The following is a 27,738-nucleotide window of genomic DNA, read 5'->3' as shown; positions in this document are numbered from 1 at the left end:
GGCTCGCTCTCTTGTTTTGGTATGTGGAAGATAACATTTTCGCCAGTCAGAATGTCACTCAGATGCGTTCCTTATTAAAAAACCAAGTGGGGGCGCCTTCGTCACTGTCACTTGTCATTAAAATAATATAACAACCATGAGCTGGCCGCCAGTGCATTTCGCTGATCACGCAGAATGGCGCCACATCAATCATCGCATTAAAAAGATGTAAGGAATTAAGCGTATCAATCTCGCGAGGATGCCTATCATATCGATTTCGAGCACATAACCAAATGCTCCCACTTCTCGTGGCGCATTCCTCCTGACTAAGCAACTCTGTGGGAATCTCGCAAGACAGCGAGTCACGTCAAGAATTCAAAGCCACAGTACTTCCCTGGAAATGGCCATCAGCAGTTCGGACTTGTATTAAATTCGGTTCCGGCGAAGCACCAAGCTCCACTCAATGGGACCTCTTTGGCCCCGCGGAGCAGATGTGAAATTCGAAGAGCTCCATGTGCTCCAAGTCTGGCGACTTGCATTCCGCGAGCTATGCGGAAAAGCCTTGCGAAACCTTCATTTATTCTAATTATTGTCATTTGCCGTCTTACTTTATGTGCAGTGTTAATTTGAGAGCACTGCCTGGTAGTGTCGCCCTATCCCTGGCTATACGAGTATATTGTATCTTTTTCTGTGTCTGGGCGAGTTTGTCTGGTTGTCTGTCAATTAACCTCAACGCTTTGCGTTGATACAGTAAGTTATGGCTTTTTAATCGCTGAAAATTTGCATAAGCAACTGGGCTCGTGCTCGTATTTCACTTCAGTCAGTCAGCCAGTCAGTCAGTCACTCCTTCAGTCAGTCATTCTGACAAACCCGCCTCATTAGCAAACCCTCCAGTTAGGTCCATGCCCATGACTCCAAGTGCATGCCCAATGTGAAGTTCGAGTTCGGATTGCACTGTGCAAAAATCACTCAAAAGTTTGTAATTAATTTAAAAAAAAGCAAACCGCTCAGATATGGATTGATATTATACAATACACATGGTAGTTTTAGTAACAAATTGGTTTCAAGCCAATATATCTCTTATTATTCAGTTATTGCATATGTATGCAATCGAAATGCCAGTGATCTTTGCATTTGTGTTTCCTGTGTCTCTTTGTCAGTTCATTCAGATCTCGGAGGCAGTTCGCCTGCATTTCATAAATAATTCATTGCGTATATCCCTGCAAAATTGCCGGCGAACGGACATTTTGTATCTGACAGATACGTCAGTAGTGTCGACATTTGACGGCTGACTTTTTGAGGCGCGTCACTGACCCATGCGAATGCATTTATGAATTTGATTTTGGCGGCGATTCCCGTTTCACTTAAAAAACGGGACACATGAATCGTATGAATCAGCCCGAGTGGAGTACAGCATATTTTGCGGGTATAAGCAGTTTGTACATGGCGAGTACGTCTGCACGTCTGAGCATATCAGAAATTTGGTCGGGTCAGTGCACTTTTCAAAACGCGACATTATTTATGGTTCCGAATCGAGATTGGGGTGTTGAGCAATTGGGAGCATGGCGATGGCGATGGGCACGGGGGAAAACCCTCGTGTTCCCCATATCTGGGTTCCAATTAAACAGGCAATTAATAGGCGCTCTCTAATCACATTTGCCACAGCTCATTTGGTTCGCTTTTAATCCCCTGCCTGATCTTGAATCTCATTCGTTGCTTTTTTTTCCACTTTTTCAGCTCGCGACACACTCAAGTTCGAGTTCGAGTTCAGCCAAGTGCGCTATTTTGCATACTTGTTGGTACTGCCAGCTGATTTGGCTGCCAGCTACCGGAAGCACAAGTGGTGTTGCTGCTTCGCTACTGCCATCCAGCTTGACCGGGATCATTAATCTTAATGATGCGAGAGTTGCGACTGATTAATTTGTTCGATAATTAAAATTGATGGGCCTGCCGAAGTGGGAGGATCTCCATTTAATCGATCTTACAATAAACGGAAGCAGAGGCCCACAAAAATGAGAAATAATAAAAAATAAAATTCCATTCAAAAATAAAAAAAAAAACAAACTCATGTCAAGTGTAGCAAGTAGTCGGTTACAAATGTTATATTAATGTTTAACCCGAGTTGTGGGCATTTCAACGTGTTTTGCTGTCGTGCAACTTCCGACACGTTTCTTTCTCCGTTTTTGTTTTGCATACGCGTAGTTGTCAGATACACCGAGTGGCAATGACAACACTCAGATGTATCTATTAACACCTTTCGCAACAACTTTTCAGCTGACAGTCTATTGTGTTACCAGAATGGAATGGCAGAGCCTAAAAGTGCTTCCTTATCATGAACAATGCACTCATGCCAATGCACTATGCTAATGCAGATTTATATCGTTTTAACACCCGCCAATTAGTTCACAGTTCATTGGATCATTTTCAGTTATTTATTAACGGCTCAGAAATGCTAGCAAAAAATTAACGCCTCCGGTTTGTTTTCATTTATTTATTTATTTTTTTTTTGTCATCAAAATATTTATTTATGCGTCGCCGGCTGTTCTGCTAATTCCAAAAGCCCCAAAAATGTCACACCAAGGGGCAGAAAATTCTTGAGAAATATCTTGATACATTTGCACATGTATCTAGAATCTAGATGTGTAAGTCAAACCGGAGATGTCTAGTCGCAGCTAATAAATCCAACAGAATATACATAATTTCCCAGAAAGAGGCACTCGGATCTGCCCACATGTGCCACAGTTATTATTTTTATTTTTACTTTAGTGTATTGTCTGCTATTTATTTATATTCTTACATTTCATATTTTATACATATTTTATTGGCCGGCTGGTTGTTGTTGCCGGCGGCTCTTTTTTTCTCGTGCTATATTTATTGTCAAATTGCTGGTGTATTTTTATATAAGTTTTGTTTATGCCTTGCATATATCACAAATTTTAATTTCATTTTTGATCAGCATTTGGCTTGGTTCTTTTGCTTTTTTGGTAGGTTAATTAAGCAGTTTTATTGTTTCCTCGTTGTTTCATTCTGCCCATATATTATATCATAGTTTTTATGGCCGTTTTCGAGCCGACAAACGTTCGATTCGCTGCACACATTTCAAACAAATACATACATCAAAATTCTGACACGCTTCTGTCTATTTGCAAAAATACACACATGAGAACGGGAAGCAAAAAAGAAAGTACACAAAATGTTAAAATAAACATAAAAAATAAATGGCTAATTCAGAAAAAAAAGAAAAAAAAACCGACCGGACTATTTTTGGCACCCGGCATCGGCGTCCTCGATTGCCTTCGTTTCCATGCCATGCAATTTCTCAGACTTTTTTCGAGTTTTCTATTGGAAATTTTATTTTGCCATAAATTTAACCTCAAAGCCACTCGCACTCATCATTTGTCTAAAACTTTTTTTTAGCACAGTTCTTGCGTTTTTTGTTTATTTTCCCCGCATTTTCCTTACGCACATTTCTCTTCTGTTTTGTTTGCTTAACGTGAATGCTTGCAAAAAAAGTTAACAAATTAATTTTCGGCCTTCTTCTTCTTTTGGCCAGCCTACATCCAACAGAGTCAGAATTTCGCTCGGGCTAACTATTTTTAGTAAAGGGCGTGTTTACTTAATTTTCGATTTTTATTGTATCTCGATTTGATTTTATTTTTGCAGTGGCGCTGAAATGTGTAAAAGTTTGGCATAAACATTGCTTCAATTTCAATTCGATTCTATTCACCGTGTAAAATGTCTATTTAAAACCGATTTCTTATATGCCTGTCGGCATTTCGTTAAAAATATTTACGCTCAAGAATTTGAACATTAATTTTAGTAGGCACTGTGTGTAAGCAAAACGTCTAAATTGTTGTGTTCTGAAGCATGAAAAGATTGGTTGGAAGTTATGGTATTTGAAAATGTTGGCATTTTCCCCGCCGTTGAAAGAAATGTGTATAATAATAATATGTAGTGTTAAAATTAATTTCCTGCTTAATAGCTAATGTTATTTCAAACTTATTGGTTGCTTAGGTAAAGTGATAAATAAAGTAAAATATTCCTTATTTGTTAATTTCACAGGAGTGATTGTCACATTCCATTTATATTTTCCAAAATTTTTCAAAATACCTTTATGTCGATAGCTCGAAAAATGACAGTTCTTTGCACTTTGATGATTCAGTACACACGAAATGGCAAATCTTTAAAAATTCGTCGTTTTTCGTACGGTCATGAATGACATATTCCACATTAATCTTATGCAATTTTATATTTCTATTTTGGCACTTCCGCTGCACAACTGCATGAAGTCTATTTATTTCAATTGAATTTAAGCCACTCGAATTATTATCTGTATATTTCGCAAAGTTCTCGGCATATATGAAATTCCGCGTTCGTTTTCAGCAGTTGTGCAGATATTGGCGCGAAGTTCGAGACTAGACTGAGAAAACGTTTTCACGAAATATACAAAGTCTGTTCGCATTTTCCTGCTCTGCGTTAGTTTCGCGCAAGCATTTGGCCCAAACAAACGATCCAACCATAAAGATTGTGTATCGACAAGGTTAAGAGAGCAGGTAAATCGGGTGGGTGTGTGCATGTGTAGGATCTTCGATGGGATGGACGAGCTCTTTCGGTGGAAATGTAGAGCTTTTCCTCGCCACGGAGAAGAGATTCACGCACCCACCTCTAGCCGAAAGTTCTTTCTCTCGCAAATAATTTTAGAATAGCATTTTATACGCGTTTGCAAGTCGCACATAAGTTCTCTAATATGCTTTCTATTTTCCATTTGAATTATTTGCATACCCTTGCGGGGGGTATTATACATTTGGAAATGATCGAAAATTTATTGAACAAATTTTAGCTTTCTTTAGTTTGTTACCATGAATGCACAGCTTCAAATTATGTTCACTTTAACTTTAATTATAAGTTTTTTAATATAATTTTAATCATATATCAAATATAATTTTATCATATGACCAAAGAAATACCCAAGTATCCTTGCTGCAAGGATATTTAAACTTCGGCTTTGCAAATTTGTCACACTTCGCATTTTTTTGGCAGGTTGCACTCTGCCAACTACTAATAATATCGCAGTGCTCGATTGCAACCATCTGCAACGGATTTTGACAATCTGATAAATGCGACGCCAATTACGAAAATATCTCACTTTCAAGAGGAAGAATCTCAGCAATTCTGGCGCCCAGTGGCCATCGCACTGCACTTGACCCTCGGCGCCGCCAGAAGAAAAGCGCAAAAGTGGAAAAGTTTGTTGTCTCAATGGTCTCGGTGGTCAAAACTAATTGCTAGTCTGGTATCCTTAAGATCTCCACTCCGATTGGGGAGTGTCTATCTGGGAGACCATCTCGCTCGTCTTGGTTCGTTAACTTCTCAACGATGCCCTGCCCTATTCGTGTGAATTTATGAGCAAATGAAATCGGTACGCCCCTGACAAATTTCGGGGACTTTTCTCAAAGAATTGCCATCGCCTGTCCGCTTGGCTGGTGGATGTTGTTCCGCTTTTTTTTTTTTTGGCTCTAATTGCCACATGCCTCTCGAGATATTTGGCGATGTGCGCTCGTGCCTCGCCCGCGATCTGTGACATAAGGCCATAATTCTCAGATTCATCCGAGATGTGGGTGCGTTGATCTCGAGGGTTGTGGTCGGACCACTGGTCTTCCAGGAAGTATGCAATTTATTATGCAAACGGTTTCGCTGGCAACCATTGGGTTATTTGCACTAAAATTAACTCTAATTTATGGTATTGTCCCTGAATCGGTGACATTAATTCGAGTATCTATGAGAACATACATAGATGTTTGTCTTAACGAAACTGGCTGTGCTTTGTATTCAAGTTTCCTATCTTATTGCACCTCCAAAACTCTGCGATTTTGCGATTTTGGTCGATGATCTTAGATGCTAGATGTTAGATGCCGACTAATTGGCGAACGCCCCAATAAAAAAGCTCTTAAATATGGCTCTTTGTTTGTTATGATTTCCCAATTAGCAGCATATCAAATCATAATTAGGCACTTAAAGTACATTTTATTGCTGAAACAGCGGGCAGAAGTTGAAAACAAGGCAATAACTCTATGCTGCCCGTTAAAGAGAGCATAAATTCTCTAGCAACTTTAGCTTTCAATTTAAGACATTGTGCCAGGCGATTTTATGGGCCAACAATTGAGGTCGCCACTTGGCCAATGGCCACTATTAAAAACAATAGAGAGTCGGCCAAGTAGCCAATTTATGACAACTATGGCGGATTTACAATTTAAACTGTGAGTGCCTTCTTGCCTACCTTTATGATCTCCATGAAAGGCGTGGGTTGAGGTGCTTTCCGCGGTTTTCCTTGCGAAAAATTCCCACTGGAAATACCCAAGCTACTGAACATGGTCTCTCCAATTGATTGCTCCTATTTTTCACACTGGTATATTTAATTTTTCACTGTCCTTTCTTCCGTGGGAGTGTTCACTGCGTAGCCTTTGCAGCACTCAGTGCCCACCGATTTAGCACTGAAATGTCGCGCAGGCGCAACACCATTCTGCAATCACAATGCCACAATCTTCGGAGAATTGCAGCCAACACAAAACGAACTCGTGATCCCCCGGGTTCACTAAACTTCACTAAACTGCGCCTGCGCAATTTGTAAGGCGTTTAAGCGGCCAAGCCTCGCCAGAAATCAGGAGGTCCTTGCTCTGCAGACAGCCTGTTTGCTGTGTGGGTGCGTGTGTGCAAGTAGTGGTAGAAGCCACAGTGCCAGTGGATTTTCTGCGTAGGAGGAGCAGGCAAATATGATCGGCTCTGCGTCAGGCGAGCGACTGAAAGATCACTTGTGTTGGTGGCAGGCGGATGGCGCAGATGCTGGTTTTGTGCTGCGGCAACAGCTGCTGCTCCAGCGAGAATAACAAGAGCATCAGCAGCCGCAGCAGCAAGATCCGCAGCAGCAGCAGCAGCCGCAGCAGCATGGGCACAAAATGAGCAAGACAAGTGAGGGCGCTGTCGCCATCATCATCATCTGCAATATTCGATACTCAGATGGTCGCACACATTGTTTATAATACCCTAATGAATTATTACATTCTAATGAATAATGGGCCGAAATAATAACTTGGTCGTTCCATGGCGTCTGATTGAAGAAGTTCTGTGCCTGAATACGCATATTGAAATGGAAACAGCACTCGCCGCTCTTAATTACAACAACTGTACAAACACTAATGAGAACACTGGCTGGCTGGCTGGATCAAAGAATTCCTGAGCTCAGCATGGAATGGCAATAGGCCTGCTGTTTGTATACCCCACATACATACTATAGGGTCCGCCAAAGCAAGTATCTTGGGATATGCAAACGTCAGAGACCCAGAGATTTGAGAATACCTAAATACTACATGTGAAGGTTCCAGCCATTGTCGATATGGCTATATGGTATTTAAGACCCTTTTGATGGCTCTGGATGGCCTGGAGGGCCTGTTTGGGTACTTATTAACGCTTCATTAAATCTCCGTTTGCGCCCACAAAGCAAATGCGAAACGACAGCCACGGAGTTATTTTTTTTTGGCAGTCAAGAAAAGGTTAAGAACACTCGAGAGGGCAAAACTGGTTTTGCAGAACCCATCGATAAGGCGGATTCCCTGAGCGAGCACGCTGTTCGATAAGATCTAAGTTAATTGAGTCCGGCAAGTGAACTGGCCAAAACTTCTGGACCGGAACTGTGTGGCTAAAAATTGTTTTGAATATTTTATTAGCCAGCGAAAGGATCAGATAAGGTCCACTCTAATTGCCAAGTTATTTAAACTGCCCAATCGCTAATTGTTGACAATCTATGGCTGAGCTAATTAAGCCAAGATGATCGAGCACTCAAACTGATTGCGCTAAATGGCAGGGAGTAATAAAAATTATAGGGTATACGCCAGTGGGCGCATACTTATCTCACAAATTTGGACAGCTGCGAAAAGCCGCTGATGATTACCGGTGAGACACTTCCCATACGCAACTGATTACGGTCCGCAAAGAAATCAACAAAATATAAACCATAAAAATTAATAAATATTTCGTATTATATTATTACGCACGAGAAACAAAAAAAAAGGTCCGCAACAAAGACAATGAATTGAACAGAGAAAAAAAGTGGTTAAAGAGACAAAACCGAGCCAAGTTCATGGCGATGGCAGTTGTCAGTTGCCAGTTGGCCATTTGGCCATTGAAAGCCGCGTTTTGAGGCTTTGGGCTTTGGGTTTTGGTATTTGGTTTTTGGTTTTTGGGCCTGGTCAGGTTGGGATTTGGGCAATGGGCTTTTGGGCCGACTGTTCAATCCATCAAAAGAGATTATATTCATTAACTAGGCGAGCGGATGGCAACAAGACTGGAGCTTAGATGGCGATGATGGCCACGGGACTGCTGGACGGCTGGAATTTCTTAATTTTTTTGACAGTTCCCATCAAAATGTGTTGAAATTGTCATTGTTATTTGTATCTGTGTCCGCTGTGTCGAGCGAGGGGGAGGGGTTTTTTTTTACAAGAATCATCTAACAGCTCCAGTGGCGCGGATGATATGCCAAAATTCTCGGTATTCAATAGATGCCAGATCTGTGGACTCCATTAAAAGGTCGTTTTTATTTCTGACAATTAGAAGCCATCAGAATTAATGCCCCGTCCTCCTAAATTTGATCTACATTTTTGCCAGCAGCATCTGTTCGAGTAGTCAGCGCCTAACGCTCTTGACATTCAAATTATGAAAGTTTGGTCATCCAATCTCGCAGCCTTGTAGTCCGGATCCGCCCCGCCGAACTTATTACATATATACTATATGTGGAGCAGATCGAATAAGATTTAAATACAGATACAGATACAGATTCGCGCAGCTGTCGGATGTGCTCAGGCAATTAGTTTGTTTTCACTTTGACATGTTTACAAGAACCAAACTCGATTGGCCAAGTCTAGAGTCCGTTCCGATTATTATGGGGAGCAGATGGTTTCCCTCACGAAATTTTGGGGCAGGCGTAAAAAGAGATTCCTCAAGCGATTTGTGAGCACTCTGTAAAAGGGCAGGGTGCTTTTAGGCTTCCGGAAACTACGACCTCGGCGACAAATGAGGAAATAATTTTTGGAACTCCACCGAAATGTATTACTAATGGGACAGGCAAACTTAAGTTTAATTGCTTTAATTTTAATTGCACGCAGTTTAGCACGAAAAAGGAGCGACCGCTGGAGATCAATCTTCATGCAAATTTGGCAAATGGAACCACTTCGGCTTTTATCTGTCTATCGATTCGAATATATTCGATTCGAATCGTCTCTTCGACCAATTTGGTAGCTTGATTGTCAAGTGGGCTAACCAGTGCAGTCCGAAGGCTTTGTTTCATTGTGACCCAAGCGAATAAGGCTTTTATAGAGGCGAATTAATATTTATGAATAATAATAATTACTCAGTTCGTCTGGGGGCACAAGTGTATTCTATTTGGCAAGCCAACGAGATCCACTCGAGGTTGATGTACTTGAAAGGCGAAGCGGTGAATGTACACATGCTCTTGTTGAGCAAACAGACCCACATACTCGAACTTAGTCACAGACGATGTTGGTTTAGTGGGTAGTGCCATAGTAATGGCATAGTACTGGCATAGTTTCACAAGTAACTATATATAGTTGGCCCGATCCTCACCAGCGTCGCTTGGCCACTCTTAATCAGAAGGTGTGCCACACTGTGTGTGCACAGCTCTCGACAACGCACATCTGCTCGAAGACCGGATTATGAGGCCCCACCGATACAGCGATCGTATCATTGGATCAACCGATCGATCGATCGATCGAGCAGAGCCATGGATTGCGAAATCAATGGATCGTAGTATCCATACAAATGTATTTAACTGCCTGACATTTGTTTGCCGATTTGCATTGTCCGCCGCTAAACGGCGTTCATTAACCGCGGCTATTGATGACCCCCACCGATTCCAGCCAGGCTGCCACCACGTTCTTATTCTAATTTTTTGTTTTTTCTAATTTGGCTTAGCTCTGCCATCAATCTACTTAGCAGGGCCGTTGGCCGGCGATCGATTGTCCATTCGATTGTCACGCTCGGCATGACAAATTGAACAAGAGTTCATTTGTGGGTGGTGGTTGGTGTTTTGTGTACACCCTGTAGCCCCAAGTCTTTTCAGTTCCTCAAAGTTTCAAACGAGTTTCCTCGTTTTTTTTCTTTGCGGACACTGCGATTCTGGTGCCCTGGACCAGCGATTTTTGACCCAATTTCCTTGACACATGCCTGGCAGGTTTACAAACAAAAACTGTTACGGTTAACAATAATTAATTCTGTTTCTGCGCGAGTTCAGCGGGGCGTTGGCAGTTCTCATTATTCGGGCACTGTCTCTTTTTACCCAATTGCCGATTTCATTAGGCCATAATTGAGTTTAGTTGTCAGTTTGTCAGTGAGCCCATAAACACGGACAGGCGCCCTGGGGCCAAAAGCCGGGCAAACAACCTCGGTTTTTCGCGCTAAAGAGCAAGCCCAGCTTACGGCCACGTTCATTCAGAACTGCGGATCTGCAAATCGCAAATTGTGAATCGAGAACCCCCAGCCAAGCCACGGAGTTCCCACGCCTCGAATTCTTCACGCACGCCTCAATATTTATAAAAATTAGATGGAGGAGCTTCAACTCCAATATCGACTATTGGGTACCTGATACTGCAAACTGATTGCATATTTGCCATGAATATGAAGATATGGAAGATTACCTTATCCCTAAGGTTTTAATCAAATTTAAATATAAGAATGGATCAAAAAAGAAATACTCACACGCCAAAGATAAACATGATTTATAGAGGCTATAAATTCATATATTTTTAGAAGCAGAGGCCTCAGCACATTATTTATATTCCATTTATCATATATCACTTCGAGGATAACCATCGATCCATTCAGCTGCTAATTTCCCCTTCTAACTCTGTTATTCTTATTTTTATTGCTCTGGCTGTGCATTTGGATGCAAATCGATTTGGCGGCCAGCAGGCTCTAAATTATTAATTCCATAATATCTATGAAGACCAGATGCGTTTGGCCAGTGGATGGGCGGTGTTCTGGGGTCTGGAGGCTGCCGCGTGGACATAGACAGGCGGATAGACAACGGCCCACAATAACATAATCATAATCGTAATCACAATAAACACATCTGATCCACGGCCAGCACGTGTGTTTTTGGGCTGATTTCTTGCTTTGGTAATGACCCAAATTTCGGAGCAGTGCGCTAAATACGCCTAATGGTCGTTTAATTATTGTACGACAGACAGCGACAACCGTCGACGAACAAGCAGCAGCATAAATACAACTAATTGTACAATAACGTAATAACGTGGCAGGGAGCTGGTAATTTACCATATACACATGCACATGCAAAAGCGACTAATTCGATGGCGAATACAATCGTAATTATGCACTAAAAGCTTGCCGCCACACTAGTGGCTGAGCCACCTAGCGGCAGCTTGTGCGAACTAGCGGCATTTTCGGCCATCATCTTGGGCATTTGACAAATTCACGCCTAAGTGTTTGGCTGCCGGCAATAAAAAACAGTTAAAGTAGTAGTTACCGCCGCCAACAGTAATTTGTTTATATTGTACAGCAATTGACACGCCTGCTTTACCAAAATTTGTGGCAATTGTCTGGAGTGCTAAAATTTATAGGGCTGCTTAGGTTTTTTCACTTTTCATCTCATTTTTATTTCTTTATTATTTTTATTTTTACTGTGACGCGCGCTATCTTAACGTCAAAGGCTGAATTTTGCCCCTGGCAAAATGAAGCGAATGCTAAGCAACGCTTGTGCAAATATATAGTGCAGTGCATGATATGTTATGACTGGGGGTTCATTTTAATTTAAATTTGATTTCCATTCACACACGCGTCTGTATTAAGTGCAAAAGGCTATTTGGCAGCCGGAATTCGAGCATCGCACTACTCATGTTCCTATTTGCGCAAGTAGAATTTCATATTTCGTACATATATTTCGTTTGTACATGCATTTTATATTAAAACAAAATGGGCAATATTGGCCCGGCGGCACAGCAAATGTACATACATAAGTATTAAAAATATATAATTGTTTCAACATATGGGTAAGTGCACTTGCGTAAATAATAAATAGAACGGGCCCAAGTTCACTCAGTACATATAAATGTATAATCAAGCATTTTTCTCGCCAGTCCGAAAAGAACACAAAATATATTACCAAAAGGGGTTGGGAAATATTATTAATTTCCAGCAATATAAACTCTTATCAGCTCATTGGTGCTGCCAAAAATAGAAAGCCTAAGCGTTTCATTAAGTTCTGTTTAATGTTATAAAAAGAAACAAAACCCATTTTTGTCTAGTCGAACAGTTGAGCCGAACATTGTAGTCGTATATGTATAGTACCGCCAACGTGCCGCAGCTCATGGAACCCAAGCTCACCAGTAAAAAAAAAATAATAATAAAAAACAAAAATCAAATAGAATACAGATAAGGCAGCTGAACTTGTTGCTACCAGCATTAATTAGCGATGCCTCGCAGATCGTTTGCAGATCACATTGATCGCAGATTTAAGTACACGGAAAAAATATGGAAAGAATGGGAATCCACTATCGCATCATTCGGGCAATATCAAAATGCTTTCGGGCATATTGTGAAACTAGAATCGCTACTCTCCACAGAAGACTGTCATAACATAATATAGCAATAAACATGATTTTTTATTGTCCCAAACTTTGTCATGCGGGACCAATAAAAGCCATAACACTAAGAGTCGTATATATAAAAGCCACGAATATATCAAAGCAGCAACAGCGTTTGAAATCGAAAGTAACACTTTCGTGGATTTTTATTTCGAAAGAGTGATGTAGTTGCTATAGATCGAGAAAACCTCTCTGCAAACAATTCGTTCTGAGTATCCACGGCTTACAGCTTATAAGATGTGTGCTATTCGTTGCTAAACATTTGGGCAAACACCAAATTTGCCGTGACGTGCTCTTCTGTCACTGCAAATTAACACCAGCAAATATCACCTGTCAGGTGAATGAAGTGAAGGCTCGCAGCTCTGAGTTCACAGGGAGTAGTGTAACTTGAGATACCACGTGTGTGGTCATAGAGGTAATCCCTCCTACTATCTGCAAATATTAACTATTACTTAGTTCTTGCTTGAGAGTTAAGCAAGGCAACTCTGATTTAACTGCATTATGTGTAATCAGAGGAAACTAAGTTGCATTTGCTATCTCGTTGTGACAACATTCGTATTTGTATCGTTAAAACGTGTGCCCGTATTATTCAATGAGTTAAATGTAAATAAATAATAAATAAAACAGGTTGATTTAGTAATGACTTTAAATCGCTTTTCTATGCTAATGGCGCGGTCTGTTTTGTCTTTGGTTGCTGCTAAGTTGCCGAAACCGTTAGGCAAATGCCCTTCGGCTAGGATGGTGATCATTCGACTTGGGCAAACGGAGGGCGTGTGGCAATAATGCGATTATACTACGTTGTATTTATATGTGTCAGGTATCGCTTGGGGTTCCCAGAATGGTGGATAGTGCGGCAGCGGTTTCTGCTGAACTCTGTGAGGCATTGCGGTCGAGGAACTGCATGGCACCACTGGGCGTATACGTGATGCGCCATCCAGCCAACGACATCACTTGTCTAATAAATCATATAATACGAATATTATCCCATAAACAAGCAACACCCCGCATAGATCGAAGCCCAAGAACCGCAATGCCTCGTCTAATTCCCAGGAATCGAAACAAAGGCTCAGCAGACACATATAAATCGCCGCAAATATCGGAATTCCTCCTCCTTGAAATATTAATAAAAAGGCAGCGAGGGAGCAATAATAAAACAATACGGAAAAAACTGGCGTTGCCATTAAGGAACCTTCTTATGCTGCACCCATTCCGCCAGCGATGATAAAGCGATGATGCCCCAAGGTTTCCAAATGGCTTTCAAATAAGTGCCGAGCCCGTCGGCCCAGCTAAGCCACTTCTGACTTCAGACTTCTGAATTCAGAATTCACAAGAGTTTAGCATATGAATAAAGCCGCACCGCACCGCCCCAAAGTGTCCGTCCACGTCCGTCCATGTCTCGCCTCGTCTCGTCTGAGTTCGAATACGCATCTGAATGTGAATTGGAGTCCCAAATTTATATGCAAAACAACAGAATCGATGATCCAGCATTTGCCTTGACCGTGAAGATGGGAGCGATGATGCCACCGACGCGGCGGGGCCAAACCATAATTAAAAGAGTGTCGTTAAAAATAAAATATAATGGACTTATGTAAAGCGATGTTACACGCTCCATCTCCAAAATGGCCACAAACGCGATAAGTCGGCTCACAACAAATGGCAGCAAATAAATAAAAAATCATTAAGATAGGCTCGCGGAACGGCCAGATAAGTCGACCAACTTTTGGGCCGACCCGTTCAACTGGGGATGGAGATGGGGATGTGGATGGGGACCAGAAACTAAACACCAAATAAAGCATTCGAATGGACCCCGAAGACAATCAAGCCACGAGATGAAACCAGCTTGTGCTCTATGGGCGGTTCTGGCCTTTTGATGTAAGCCCACCACCACCACCACCGCAAGTCAGTTAAACAAATTTGTATTTCCCAAAATATCCAAATAATTTGTTGAAAAATTCATTCACGACCTGCGCGCAGCAGAGACACAAGATACAAAATCGATAGAAAAATCACCAGATTCAACAGAATGTGAAGAAAAATTGGACAGGTAATTATTAGAGGTGTTTTCGCCTTGAGTGGATTAGCTCGGCTGGCGGGGATGGACACTGGCCCCCAATTATGCTAATACCCCGCCGAAAAAGGCCGCTAAAATCCATATTTAAATTATTAACGTAGAAACCGCGGCTGGGCCAACGCCGAATTCGGTGTCCAAAAGCAACTCCTAGCCAGATTGAACATGTTTAACATTAAACTTGACTGATAAATTAAAAAGGAATTAATTAAGATGAGCAATCACTTGTCAGGCCCGGAATGCTTTGATCATATTTTCCTACACACTTCCTATGGCTCGGATGTAATTAATTAGCGAGATAAACAATACAAATATGATTACCCATAAGCCAATGATTAATTCATAGGCAAGGTGGCTTGTAGTCGTTAGGTTATGTGTTTAAGGGATCTACAACATTTTCTAAAAGGCTGCAAATGCTTAGAAATCAGAATAGAGTATGTCAGTGTCGGCTCTCTGGCTTGAAATAATTCCCAAGATTTTTATAAGTATTTTTTCATCATTTTGACAGTTTTCGTTTGCTAGAAAATGAGCAAAATTGCTTTTTTGAGGAACGTGGGTGGTTTCCCGAGGGTGGGAAGGGGCGGTGGATGCGGGCCTTCGCAGAAGTGTTTGCATTCAGATCACGTATATATCTTTTGGCGAAAAAAATTGTATTAAATTCAAAATAACCAGCTTAAAGCATAAGCACAGCACCAAAAAGTCACGCCCCGGCATCACACCTAAAATTATTTGCTCTTTTTCTGGCCTTTTTACTTGAAATTGCTTAGCGTTTTTTTTTTTGGTTTGTTATTTGCTGTTACTGCCTGTAGTTTATTTATATTTTGTTCTCTGACGGCATTAATATTCCGACAAATTATTTGTCACCCCATCCACCAACCGAAGGGCTGCAAGGACACGCCCTACTCATTTGCATGAGAATCGGTATACAGAATGATTGGTGGTTATGTGTGGCATTAATCACTGCTAGACGAGCTGAATATTTAACGATCATTAATCGTCGTTGGTCACAATTCGATTTTCTTCGGGGTCTTCGGGGGTTATCCATATAGGTTTGGGTGGATGGATGGTCATAGTCGTCGCACATTCGACAGCACCCACATATTGAGTGGTACTTTGTGGGCAACTGACAAATTGAGCATTTCAGCCATCTTTTCTCTACTTTTCTTATTTTTTTGTGGTGTCACTGAACTCTTCAAATTTTCATCGTTATACCCTTGCAGCGGGTATATTTCTTACACTATGAAGTTTGCAGCGCAGTAAAGAAGACAGTTGATCACCATCTACAGACTTTCGCTTTTGATAAGAATCGCAAATCTTTATCATTTTATATATATATGCCATCGAAAAATGTCTAGCTAATCAATGAAAATATAAACCCTGCTTTAATATTTTTAATCAAAATACATTCTAATTCGGTATACACCAAATTTGTGACAACATAGACATACGCTTGTAATTTGATCAAAATCTGAAGATTAAAACTAGAAAACACTCGGAAAAATAGTGAAAGGCTGCTTTTAATTATATAATCACTGCAAGCGTGTATAAGCTTCGACTTGACAAAACTAGCTTCTTTTTTTGTTTTTATTTAAAGTAGACGAAATAAATTGAAAAAAGAGAACAGAGAAACACGCGCAAAGCGACGACGTACGACTCAAAATACAAAAAAAAAAAAATGACAAAACGCGAAACAAAACAATAACAAAAAGCAAGAAAATAAATATTCAAATTCTACACATTGTGAAAATTTTATTGTCGAAATACAAATTGGACGGCACAGCCTTACTTACAGCAAGTATTTCCCGCGACTCCTCAGATTCTAGGCGCCACGCGAAAAACTAGAAAATCTATTTTCGAAACATTCACACAGCAGCGAGTGAATCGAGTCGCACCGCACTGAATATGTCACAATTACTCATGTGCTTCTAAAAAGCCAAGCGATGTGCATACGCGTTTATACATACAATACAACCCACGTAGACAGTACATCCTATTCCCATTCGATCCCGAGGGGGTTACGTTGCCACACATGGCCCGTTATCAGTGGCATTTGGGCCTACAGACTTCCCTACTTGCGCACCCAACATTATGTACTATTATGTATTCATGGACCGGGGGATCGTGTTGTTTTTCACATTTTACATTGCCCGCCAGGCGGACGTTGATAAAATTCTAATGGCCTGTAAGCCAAGCTAGCCAGTTAGCCAGTTAGCCAGCTAGCCAGCTAGCCAGTAAGTCGTGATTTAGGCATGTTTCCATGCTCGTTGTTGTCACGTCCCGCAACGAACGCTTTTCACACCTTGTTGAGCTCTGTAAATCGTATTTATGTGCTGTTTCCACTCAGGTCGTGTGCAACTGCAATAGCATTTCCTTAAGCCGAACTTGAAAATGTTTATCGATATTTGCATCTTAATTCGTCTGCCTCGCGAACTAATGGGCAAAAACAGTTCGTTCCCAATCCTGCCTCGAATTTGGAATATCAGTGACATCCAGACAGGGGCGTCTTTGTTCTTTATCTCTATTAGATAACTTTTAGGTTCTTATCTCCTGTGGGACATGTGCTCCCGATGCTGCAGAATCTTTCGCTTTCCCGAAAAGTGTTGCTGCAGAGCCAGAGCAAGATAGTGGCAACCTGGCGGAAACACACGTCCAACGATACATCAGCAGTCCCTGTCTGACGCAAATGGATGGATTATGAGTCAGCCAAAGAAGTGGGAGCTGCTAACCCGAATCCAAAGGAATAGTTTGATGACCAGATTGTTTGATACACATATGAATGCACTTCGTGGAGGCGCTCCGGCATTTGGATCGAAGTGCTCCGAACACGTTGCTTTCTTCAGTCTGTTTGAAGCTGTCGAACGGTGAGGTCGCCGAGAATCCTATCGGTATCCAACTTGGCATCCAGACTCACATTTCCGCTGCCGTGCGGTGCGCGGTGCTCCGTGGCCAGTGAGGCGTGTGAATTCAAATGCGGTGGTCAACGCTTTGGTTGTCGCTTTCTTTGTGTCGCCAGTGGTATTTAATCAAAATCGAATAGAGAGCCAGAGAGGCGGCAAAAGCGACAAAAAAAAAAAAATGAAATGAAATGAAACGAAATAAAACAATGCGGCATACAAAACGAGACGAGCACACCAAAATATCGGCAAATCAACCGAAATTATAAAAGAAAAGAAAGAACTCGACACATCGATGTGGAATCAATGCAATAAATTAACTTAAATTTGGTTTTCGCTTGGCCAGCCGATTTCGATAAAGTAGAAAAAAAGAGAGAGAGAGACGAATACAAACACAAATAAATGAAAAATCGTTAAGATCCCGGTCTGCGAATTCGATCAGCCCACGAAATTCGATGCGGTGGACTAGGCCTCCCAAAATATTTATACATATGTAGCTCGGATTTGGGACCTACCTGTCTGCCCAGCAGCGGTCCCTTGCTGATGAAGTCCTTCTTGGCCGAGTAGAGCTCCGGCGGTGGTCCTTTCAGCGAATACCGCAGGCCGGCCTCCCCAAGGTCGTCCGTCGTCCCACGCAGACAGCGCTCAAGGGCACGCTCATCCTCGTCGTCGTCGGAGGCGGTGGCCGAGCAGGCGGATGATACGCAAGAGGAGGAGCAGGCGAAGGAGGTACGATCCCGAGCACAGGGGAATTCACAGACAGTGGTACTATTTGTGCCCGTGCTGTGACCAGAAGTGGTGGAGCGCAGTGTGGTGCTGGGATACGCGAAGGCGGGCAGGTCCGACAGCAGGCGATGGCACTCGACCTCCTGGCCGCCGGCGGGCGATTTAAGTGAACCGGCATCCGGCATGGACATGGCGATGACCAGATAAGATAGCGATCTGCAATCTCCAAAATCCGAAATCCCAAATGGCACGTGCAAAAATGCGCGCGAAAGAGCAAGAAAATCCGCAGTGCGTATGTGCCGCTATACGTATACGTATATCTTGTAGATATATCTTTACACTTATGTTGGCTCTATGGCTCTTTGGCTCTTTGCCTTTTTGCTTATTTTGTTAATTGAAATGCGACAGTCTCGTTCCGTTGCCGTGGGCACCGCACCCGCCAAAAAATGCGAAAATACGAACAGAAAGGCAAAGACTACGGCTCGTGGGTATTAAAACGACTCACACTTATGGCTGCGATTAGCTAGATAAACTACTTAGTACTGGAGCCATTGTACGATCTCATGATGAATCTTTTTGCCGAATCACAGAATTTATTCGTGGCTGCGGTTGGTTGGGGTTGGCCAATGTTAAGCTTGAACTTCACACATCGCGCCGAATGCAATCACTTTCGAGCTGCACCATTAACTTGGCCACCTTTGGCATTCTGAGTTGCTGGCTTTCTTTTCGCTTTCGGCCAGCGGCTATTTTTGCAAACTTTTCGGTGGCGAAGGTTGTCCCACAACTGAGCACCATGTCAGAGTTCACAAGAACACGCCGATCGGTTGGCATACTATCGCAATCGCTACCATCTGGCCGACATGGCTGGTCAGGATACGGACACACTGGCGCACTACGATGGATACTAGGCTTCGAATTCGAATTGGAAATCGCAACTGGATTAATACTACAAATGCGTGCGCGCAAATAAACGAAACGGACGAGAACGAGCCGATGGACCAGACCAATGCTGCGAACCAGAGAACTTGTATCTGTATCTGGCGATGTTTCGTTTCGGCTCGCTTGAGTTCCCGCTGCGGACTGAACACTGCTCGCCGAACAGCAGTTGGTAGCTGACGTTCCGCCGTACCGCCAAGCAATCTGAGATCGCGATCGCGAACATACACCGCTCCGAAAGCTAAAGGCGGTTCTCTCGCAGCTATATGCTGTACAACATACATGCATAAGTACATAACTCGTATGTATGTACGCGTATAGGGATATGGGATTGCTGAATGGGCTTAGGATTTCAATTCCAAGGAGTGCTTTAGAGAGATTAGAAAGACGTCAGAATCATATCAGTACGCAGAACAGCCGGCTTCTCTCCGCAGAGCGCGCTGTGGCGAAAAGAGAGCCGAGCACGGCTTAAAAGAGCACTCGATCGCTCTCTTAAGTGCGCCTCTGCTTACTCAATATTTCTGCACATGTGAGGATTAAATGTGTGGACATAATTATCATCGGATAAGATAAGGTGTTAACATAGTAACAATCTTTGCATCTAGAGTATCTGCCTTTTGGGATGAAATAATATAAATATTCAAAAAAAAAAAGCTTATGCTGCATGCTTTTTTGATTAGTTGTATTCAGTAATATTTTTTAAAAGCAATCGTAAACTTATTAATAACTAATGATTAACATAATTTTGCTATCCTATGTATTACTTATCGCATCGAGCAGAACTAAATACTTTGAATACAAATTCTTTTGAAAACCAGGGTAATATCTTGAGTATTACTCAGTTGTGCACTTCCTGAAGAACTCATTTTGGCAGGAAAAACGGATGTTGATGATCACAGGGAATGGTAGATGACTGGCTCATTAGTATCAGTAGTAAACTATTAACGTGAATAAACTGACACGACAATCGTTACTCAGAAATGAGTCAAATATAAAGATATATCTAAATAATCTACCCAAGCTGCACAAACATATCGTAATAGTTAAGATAGGCAAGTGTCTCATTTGTCTCATTATTTTGTCTCATTTAGGCATACAGTGCGCGACATCTGCTGGATCCCAGCCCATCCAATGTGGGTCAAGATCAATCTACTGATCGCGTCAGTGAATAAAAATAGTAGCCACTCGCTCCATTATTTGAACGCCGAGAACTCTTCCACATAAATGTCTTCTGTGCCAAATTACCATATGTAGCAATTGACCCTATTGTATACTAAATATTTTCTTTAATCAAACGCAGCAATAAGAATTAATCAATTAAAAGACCAGAGCTCGTTTGCCAAATTAAAGTATAGTTGGAAATTAAAAATCCATTTCGTCCATATCCATATCCAAAATCCATATTCCAAAATACGATGATGCATATGCATACTCGCGTACGGATGTTGCGAGAATGGTGGACTAATGAAAAACATCTCAAAAGATTCCAGGAAAAGCGATCTCCATGCAACCATGCAATCGGCAACAAAACGCTTGTTTTGTAATCAACAACAAACTGCCGGCATCCAAATGATGCCAACATAAAACAGCAGCCAGAACAGAAAATCTTACAAAATAGCCCTAAGAGTCTGGGCGGAGGCAAGTGAGTTCCCCAAGAAGGCTGTTTATATTACACCGAACTAATCATCATGCCCTGTAAGCAATGTTTACACAGCCACTAAATAAATAAACGACTCCTAGCTGGAGTCTCTGCCCAAGTCTCTAATTAATTGCTCAGTCCAGCAAATCGCATACTGATCTGGAGGAAGCATACGTTCTAAATTAGGAAATATTGCTCAAAGAGGCGCCGCTGGTTTTCAGATGCTAATGATCGAGCCACTGGAGACCGCTGACCACAATGTATCTATCTGTCTATCCATCTTTGTATCTATGCTATCTGCTCCGATCGCATTGTATCATCCTAATAATTAACGCATTTAGATCATAAGGTCAGCCAGCCATAAACTTTTGTTTAGCTGTTGATGCCTATATGGCAACAGCATAAACTTGGATTTGGATAGAGAATCACTAGCCAAGCCAGACCCCCTGTCCTGGCATTTGTGCAACTTCGATCTGCAGGCTGGCGGCCTTCGAGTGAATCGAAGATCAATAAGCGAGAGGCTGTGAAGAGCCCTAGACTACGGATCACTATCGAATTCGAAGTCTTCAGATGTTCGATGTCAGACTGACTGTCTGTTTATCCGTCCGTGCGTCCAACACGCGCAGGCCTCTTAGTCAATTACGTCTGTCCGTGCGTCTGTCCGTATGTCTGTCCGTATATATGTATGATTGTGGGTGAGCATGTATAATGCGTGAGCTGGTTCGGCATTTCTATATGTTTATGCTCTGCTCTGATAGTTCCATTCAGTCGCATTTTTGTTGCGCTCACCCACACACTTGATTGATAAATATTGATCCTGATTGAATGATCGAAAGCTTGCGAAAACCCGAAACAGCCATTCCAGCGATGCGTTTGGATCCGATCCAATCCAATCGGCAGGCCTGCGGAATTATTGAGAGCTCAGGTTTTGAAGTTCCTCTGACAGCTGCTCAATCAAATCGAATCAAATATTTGGGCTAACTAAACAAAAACCTTTCTTAAAGAGCCCCCAATTCCATGCCCTCATCGATGATGTCTAAATTCTGGAAATTCGCAAAAATCAAACTCAATTACTGCCGCTGTCAATCAGCGGCAGGAATCGAATTGTGAATCGCCGGCATCCAAATCGGAATACGAATAGAGAGGCATGCGTAAGAGGCATTTGGTGTACTCGTACTCCCATAGCTAGGTGGCGTATCTCAAAGATACATTTCACTTAACTGTATGGCATATATCATCCATTCAACTGCGGCACAGAGCAGCCACTACCATGACAGCACACGCAGATGGCGATGCTGATGCCCATCTAGATGGGTATCGGGGGTGATATGGATGGGGACGGGAAGGGGGATCGCTGGGAGCCGGCCGACGTGCGTTGACCCTGAGACTTGCCCACACCCACCCACGCCATGCGAATAACATAAACTAATAGGGGTTCTATATATATATAGAGATGCACAGAGGGAAACATGCTTCCCAAATCAAGACAAGACACTATTTTCGATTCCAGAGTCAGCCCTGACCAATTTGGATTTGTTTAAACGAACAGAAAGTAGTCACCATGTGGTAATAATTTAAATATACTAAACGAAATGCGAATTTATACAAACAAAGGCCAAATGAAATTCCCTTTGTCCTTCAGATACATTTTCGATCAGTGTAGTTTAAATGTAATTTACTTTTTGTCAGTGTATCAGACTGTTCCTTGAGTTAAAGAACTGCAAATCATATCCCAGAGGCTTGCAAATATTTATGGGTATCATGTGGAAAAGACTTGAAGTGAGTTGAAATTAAAAACATTTTAAAAGTAGCTGAAGTACAATGGCTAGCACCGCTCTATCGCCATAAAAGATGAGTGCCCGCTGAAAGGCATAGGATCATAAAAAATTGACTAGAATTCAAGTACATACGCATGCATAACTCAATTTGCCGCGATCCATCCGGACTCTTTGAACTGTCTGCTGGTCTAGGGATAGACATCCGCCATCTGCAGATGATTTCGAACCTAATCCGTCCCTGAACCGATCCAGAAATTCGCATTGTTCAACACACGACGCTCGACTTTCAGTAATGCAACTCCTCCTTCGAGTGGCCAATGCACTTGCCAAAGACTTCAATTGAAAATTTTCATTTACACCAGGCTGGCCGGCCATTCAATGGATATGAATCGGTTTTATATAAGACTCCAAAATGAATATTTCTTCTGAATAATGCCTCCGTTCATTGATTCCAAAAACGTAATTGAATTCACAATGGCTGTGTGTGTGAGTTCGCCTGCAGGCGGCATATTCTTCAGTATTAGAAGTGGAAAAATTGTCGAAATCAAAATCGGGCAGCATAATGCTACGAGTATAATGCCATAATGCTAAACTCGAGCCCAAATTATGTCGATTCTGCGCTGCATCAGCACTATCTCCGATTGCAGCAGCGAATTGAGCGGCTTTTGGCTTTGGCTTTGGCATATGGCTATGGCATATGGCCTGATGTCCAATTTCTGATGGCTTTACTTTTGCTTTTGCTTTTGGGCTGACTGACTAAGCCTAAGCTTTTGTTTTGGCAATCAAAAGGGGCTTATTTCGTGGAACTGCACATGCCACACACATTACACTGCTAGAAATGCCTGATTAAGCGATCCAAGTCGTATAGAAAACTATTACATATTTAGTTGAAATATCATGAAACATCAGCGCCCACTTTGGGCACACAGTGCTTCTTTATGGGTAATTTGCGATAAGTAACGCATTTAATCTTAATTTATTTTTATGAACAATACTTGTTTTTTAACTACTTAAAACACTTGGATAATTTGTCATTTAGTTTTTGAATAAAATAGAGTTGCAATTAATATTCACCACTGCAAACCTTTTATTAATGAATATATTGGTCAGGTAGGTGGCATTTTCTCACAGTGTAAGCACTTGATCCGGCTCTGATTGCAGCACCAATCGGCTGGCACAGCTGTGCCGCCACTCAGCTCCACAGCTGCACTGACGACGACCCAATCCGATGGGTGCGAAGATCATCTGCGTGGCTCGAGAAGATGCCAGGTGAGTCGGGAGTTCGCCTTGAACCATTGACATTACTTGAGGCGCAGTTTAATTACGCCCAGCATGATTAACTGATTAACTGGCAAACTGACTAACTGACTGACTGCCTGGCTGCTGGCCAGTTGACTACGTGGCCATTGGCCATTGCATAATGCATTATGCTAATAGGGAGCGGCACCGGGGGATCGAAGATCGGAGGCGCAACTTCCTGTTTCGGTAGCGCCGGCAATTGTTACAATGATTTACGACCATGCCACGTTGGCAGCTATAAATTGCTAAATGGCCATTACAGCATTAATTACTCGACCGACCAAGAGTTGTGAGTTAAATTCGAATTGACCTTTTGCCCCGCCCAGACTGTCGGTCTGCACAATGAGTTATTATCTTGTAATTGTCACTTACAAGCGGTGTGCAGATATGTTTCTTCGATCTCGATCTGGATCGGAGTATGCAAATTGGAAGCCAGAACCACTCGATGTCCATGTAACGAGCAATGTCGATTGGAATTAAATTACATTGCTGTCGACATGACAAAGTGTGCGAATAAAATAAGTTGTTTTCCTTACTTAAATAACGAAACAAAGGAAATCCACCAACTGGTTACAATACATACCGAAAGAAATCATTAATGTGATTTATGAACTTGTCGGCTCATTAAATCAGCGAAAAATAGAAATTATCATCGCAGCTTTATCTAAACTATTATTAAATGCAGACAGGCCATATACTATCCGTTTGTTGTGTGTCTCTGGGGAATTCTTTAAAATCAACAAATTATAGAGGAAATTGTTTACAATCATTTCGTTTCTGATCTTGCAAGTCATATGCTTAAGCAGAAACAGCAAATTAATATAATGAATTTAAATAAAATCGAATGGAATAAAATAAATATTTATGGTTTTTAAATAGCATTTTGACAATATAATCCAAATATATCGATTGTTATAAAAAATATCCCTTCTTTTCGGGCCAAGCTGTCATATTTTTCGACCACTTTCAACACTAAAGTTGTGGCCAAGTCAGTTTTGGCAGGTGGAAAATAGTTGGCACTCGACTTGGCTGGAAACACACCCCGTTGTGAGTCGGTAACCACCACCATGAGCGCCAGCGAGGTCATCAGTCTCCCGGGCAACGAGGAAACCACTCCGCCGCATGGAAAACATAAACAAAAGGCCAAGAAGGCCAAAAAGAAGTCTCGGAGTGCCAAAGAAAGTGTTCCCAATGCAATGGACGCGAAAGCCACTGCCAGCTACTTCAGTTTGAGCATCGTGGGCCAAATAGTCTCGGCCACCTTTCCCTTGGGTCCCGACAAGGAGTTCGTCTTCCTGCGCTACGAAATGGTCGCTGGTCCCGATTGGCAGCTGTGCTCCGGACCCCAGCACGGACTCACCCAGCTGGCCACCAACAGAAGGGGCCACTTCAACGAACCGATTGTATTCAACATGCCCATCGAGGTGACCTACAAGAGCACCAGTCCCTATGGCTGTAAGTAATTGTTCAAAATCGATTAGTTTACTACACTCTTTCTCAGTTATTAATAATTTTTTGAATCAGATTGAAGCAATACCTACAAGATTTGCATTTCTTTTGGTTTCTAGGGCCCCAGATACTGGTGAGCGTGTTCGGACGCAGTGGCCTGGGCAGGGAGACACTACTCGGTTACGCCCACATCCACCTGCCCGTTTTTGGCAGTCGGCGTCCAGCGGATCAGACGGAGCAGCTGCAGGCGCCCATCCTGATGCCCAAGTGCCCAAACATGATGGCGGACATCACCAGTTGGCTGCTGCGCCGCGAACCGGAGCTGAAGGACCCCAAGGTGCTGTTGGACAACCTGAAGTGCAAGGGACTCTCCATGGAGTCCTACGGCAGCCTGCAGTTCCAGCTGTCCTCCATGATGAGGGGCGCCCGCAAGCTGGGCTACCATTGGCACTCCTGAGACGAGATTCCAGAGTGTGTTAGTAAAACGTGAACTTGAGGAAGCAGGAAAGCGTTTGTCTTAATCTAATTGCCGGGTGGGTGGTACCTCAAACTTGACCTTGTCCGCTGTGACGGCTAAGACGGTGTCCAAATGACGCGACTGCTGCTAATCCGACGCAGCAAAGCAGCGGCAATCGAAAGCCCAATTCGAACGGTTAGCTTTGGATTGGCCAAGTGCCGGCTAATTGGATTAGGGCAATTAGTCTAAGACGCGGTGTACACAAGTGGCCATATAAAGACCCGACCACCATGGTCCGCCCCAGGCATTGCCGCCGAGTTCGCGTCCCGAGATTCAGCCGTCCTGCTATGGACAGCGAGTAGTCGCCTCAGCAGAGTAGCCAGCCATCCAAGTTCAGACGAAGCCACCACCGAAGCGCCACCAGTACCAGCCATTCGAAATGGCCAGCCTGCATCCCCCGAGCTTCGCCTATATGCGCGATGGGCGCAATCTCAGCCTGGCGGAGAGTGTGCCCGCCGAGATTATGCACATGGTGGATCCGTACTGGTACCAGTGGCCTCCACTGGAGCCCATGTGGTTCGGCATCATTGGCTTCGTGATTGCCATTCTGGGCACCATGTCGCTGGCGGGTAACTTCATTGTGATGTACATCTTCACCTCGTCGAAGGGACTGCGCACGCCGTCCAACATGTTTGTGGTCAATCTGGCCTTCTCCGACTTCATGATGATGTTCACCATGTTCCCGCCGGTGGTGCTGAATGGCTTCTATGGCACCTGGATCATGGGTCCCTTCCTGTGCGAGTTGTACGGAATGTTTGGCTCGCTCTTCGGATGCGTTTCCATCTGGTCGATGACACTGATTGCCTACGATCGGTACTGCGTGATCGTAAAGGGAATGGCCAGGAAACCACTGACGGCCACGGCGGCGGTGCTCCGGCTCATGGTCGTGTGGACCATCTGCGGAGCGTGGGCTCTGATGCCGCTCTTCGGCTGGAATCGTTATGTGCCCGAGGGAAACATGACCGCCTGCGGCACTGACTACTTCGCCAAGGACTGGTGGAACAGGTCCTACATCATCGTCTACTCCCTGTGGGTCTATCTAACGCCGCTGCTGACCATCATCTTCTCCTACTGGCACATCATGAAGGTATGATCTAACTTACTAATTATCCAAGGAATCTGTTAAGGATTGACTCTGGCCTTTCAGGCTGTGGCTGCCCATGAGAAGGCCATGCGGGAGCAGGCGAAGAAGATGAACGTGGCCTCCTTGCGGAACAGCGAGGCCGACAAGAGCAAGGCCATCGAGATCAAGCTGGCCAAGGTGGCACTGACCACCATTTCGCTGTGGTTCTTCGCCTGGACCCCGTACACCATCATCAATTACGCGGGCATCTTCGAGTCGATGCACCTGAGTCCACTGAGCACCATCTGTGGCTCCGTCTTTGCCAAGGCCAATGCGGTGTGCAATCCCATTGTATACGGATTGAGGTGGGTGCCACTATCTAACTACCTATCTACATATCTATATGATGTATCCCCTGAAACAGCCACCCGAAGTACAAGCAGGTGCTCCGCGAGAAGATGCCGTGCCTGGCCTGCGGCAAGGACGATCTCACCTCGGACTCGAGGACACAGGCCACCGCCGAGATCAGCGAATCGCAGGCTTAGGCGATTCGGAGACGACGACGACTGCAGAAGTAGGGAAATGACAGCTCTAGATCTACAAAAGACTCAACTATTTTGCAAACGGCACCTCAAGGAAAACCCAAAAAAAAGATGGCAATGAAAAATGTAAAAAAAATATAGTAAAAATATATAAAAAAAAATATAACAGCAATTGATACAAAA

At 43.1% G+C, this 27,738-nt stretch overlaps 3 protein-coding genes across 5 annotated transcripts in view; 2 read left to right on the top strand and 1 right to left on the bottom strand.

Annotated features, from left to right (window-relative positions):
• The window catches only part of LOC6606245 (A disintegrin and metalloproteinase with thrombospondin motifs 9), a 33,601-nt gene extending 14,199 nt beyond the window's left edge, over positions 1-19,402 (bottom strand). Inside the window, exon 1 of one of the 3 annotated variants that reach the window (XM_002031017.2) lies at positions 18,122-19,402. In XM_002031017.2, coding sequence (XP_002031053.1) covers positions 18,122-18,523 — 402 coding nt within the window. In that variant the 5' untranslated portion in view covers positions 18,524-19,402. Of the gene's footprint in view, positions 1-4,089; positions 4,373-6,253; positions 6,511-18,121 lie in introns of those variants that run through there. The other 2 variants (XM_032721910.1, XM_032721911.1) reach the window with 2 other exon arrangements.
• Positions 19,403-24,925: 5,523 nt separating this feature from the next.
• Positions 24,926-25,941, top strand: LOC6606244 (B9 domain-containing protein 1). Its single transcript, XM_002031016.2, has 2 exons — positions 24,926-25,439; positions 25,553-25,941. The coding sequence occupies exons 1-2, from the start codon at positions 25,052-25,054 to the stop codon at positions 25,888-25,890; spliced, it is 726 nt and encodes a 241-aa protein (XP_002031052.1). The 5' UTR covers positions 24,926-25,051; the 3' UTR covers positions 25,891-25,941.
• Positions 25,942-26,179: 238 nt separating this feature from the next.
• On the top strand, positions 26,180-27,702 carry LOC6606243 (opsin Rh6). The gene is made up of 3 exons (XM_002031015.2): positions 26,180-27,037; positions 27,098-27,378; positions 27,438-27,702. Exons 1-3 carry the CDS (start codon positions 26,330-26,332, stop codon positions 27,556-27,558), a joined length of 1,110 nt encoding a protein of 369 aa, XP_002031051.1. The 5' UTR covers positions 26,180-26,329; the 3' UTR covers positions 27,559-27,702.
• The last annotated feature ends 36 nt before the right edge of the window (positions 27,703-27,738 follow it).

This window comes from Drosophila sechellia, chromosome 3R (assembly GCF_004382195.2).
Source record: "Drosophila sechellia strain sech25 chromosome 3R, ASM438219v1, whole genome shotgun sequence".
NCBI lineage: Eukaryota > Metazoa > Arthropoda > Insecta > Diptera > Drosophilidae > Drosophila > Drosophila sechellia.
Note: the sequence above shows the minus strand (reverse complement) of the source record. Positions and strands in the feature narration are given on the sequence as shown.

Bases quoted from the DNA above. Each gene is read 5' to 3' on its own strand.
- LOC6606244 (XM_002031016.2), top strand. From the start codon at position 25,052: ATGAGCGCCAGCGAGGTCATCAGTCTCCCGGGCAACGAGGAAACCACT. The intron at 25,440-25,552 runs GTAAGTAATTGT...TTTGGTTTCTAG, and splicing joins GAGCACCAGTCCCTATGGCT to GGCCCCAGATACTGGTGAGC.
- LOC6606243 (XM_002031015.2), top strand. From the start codon at position 26,330: ATGGCCAGCCTGCATCCCCCGAGCTTCGCCTATATGCGCGATGGGCGC. The intron at 27,038-27,097 runs GTATGATCTAAC...CTGGCCTTTCAG, and splicing joins CCTACTGGCACATCATGAAG to GCTGTGGCTGCCCATGAGAA. The intron at 27,379-27,437 runs GTGGGTGCCACT...CCCCTGAAACAG, and splicing joins CCCATTGTATACGGATTGAG to CCACCCGAAGTACAAGCAGG.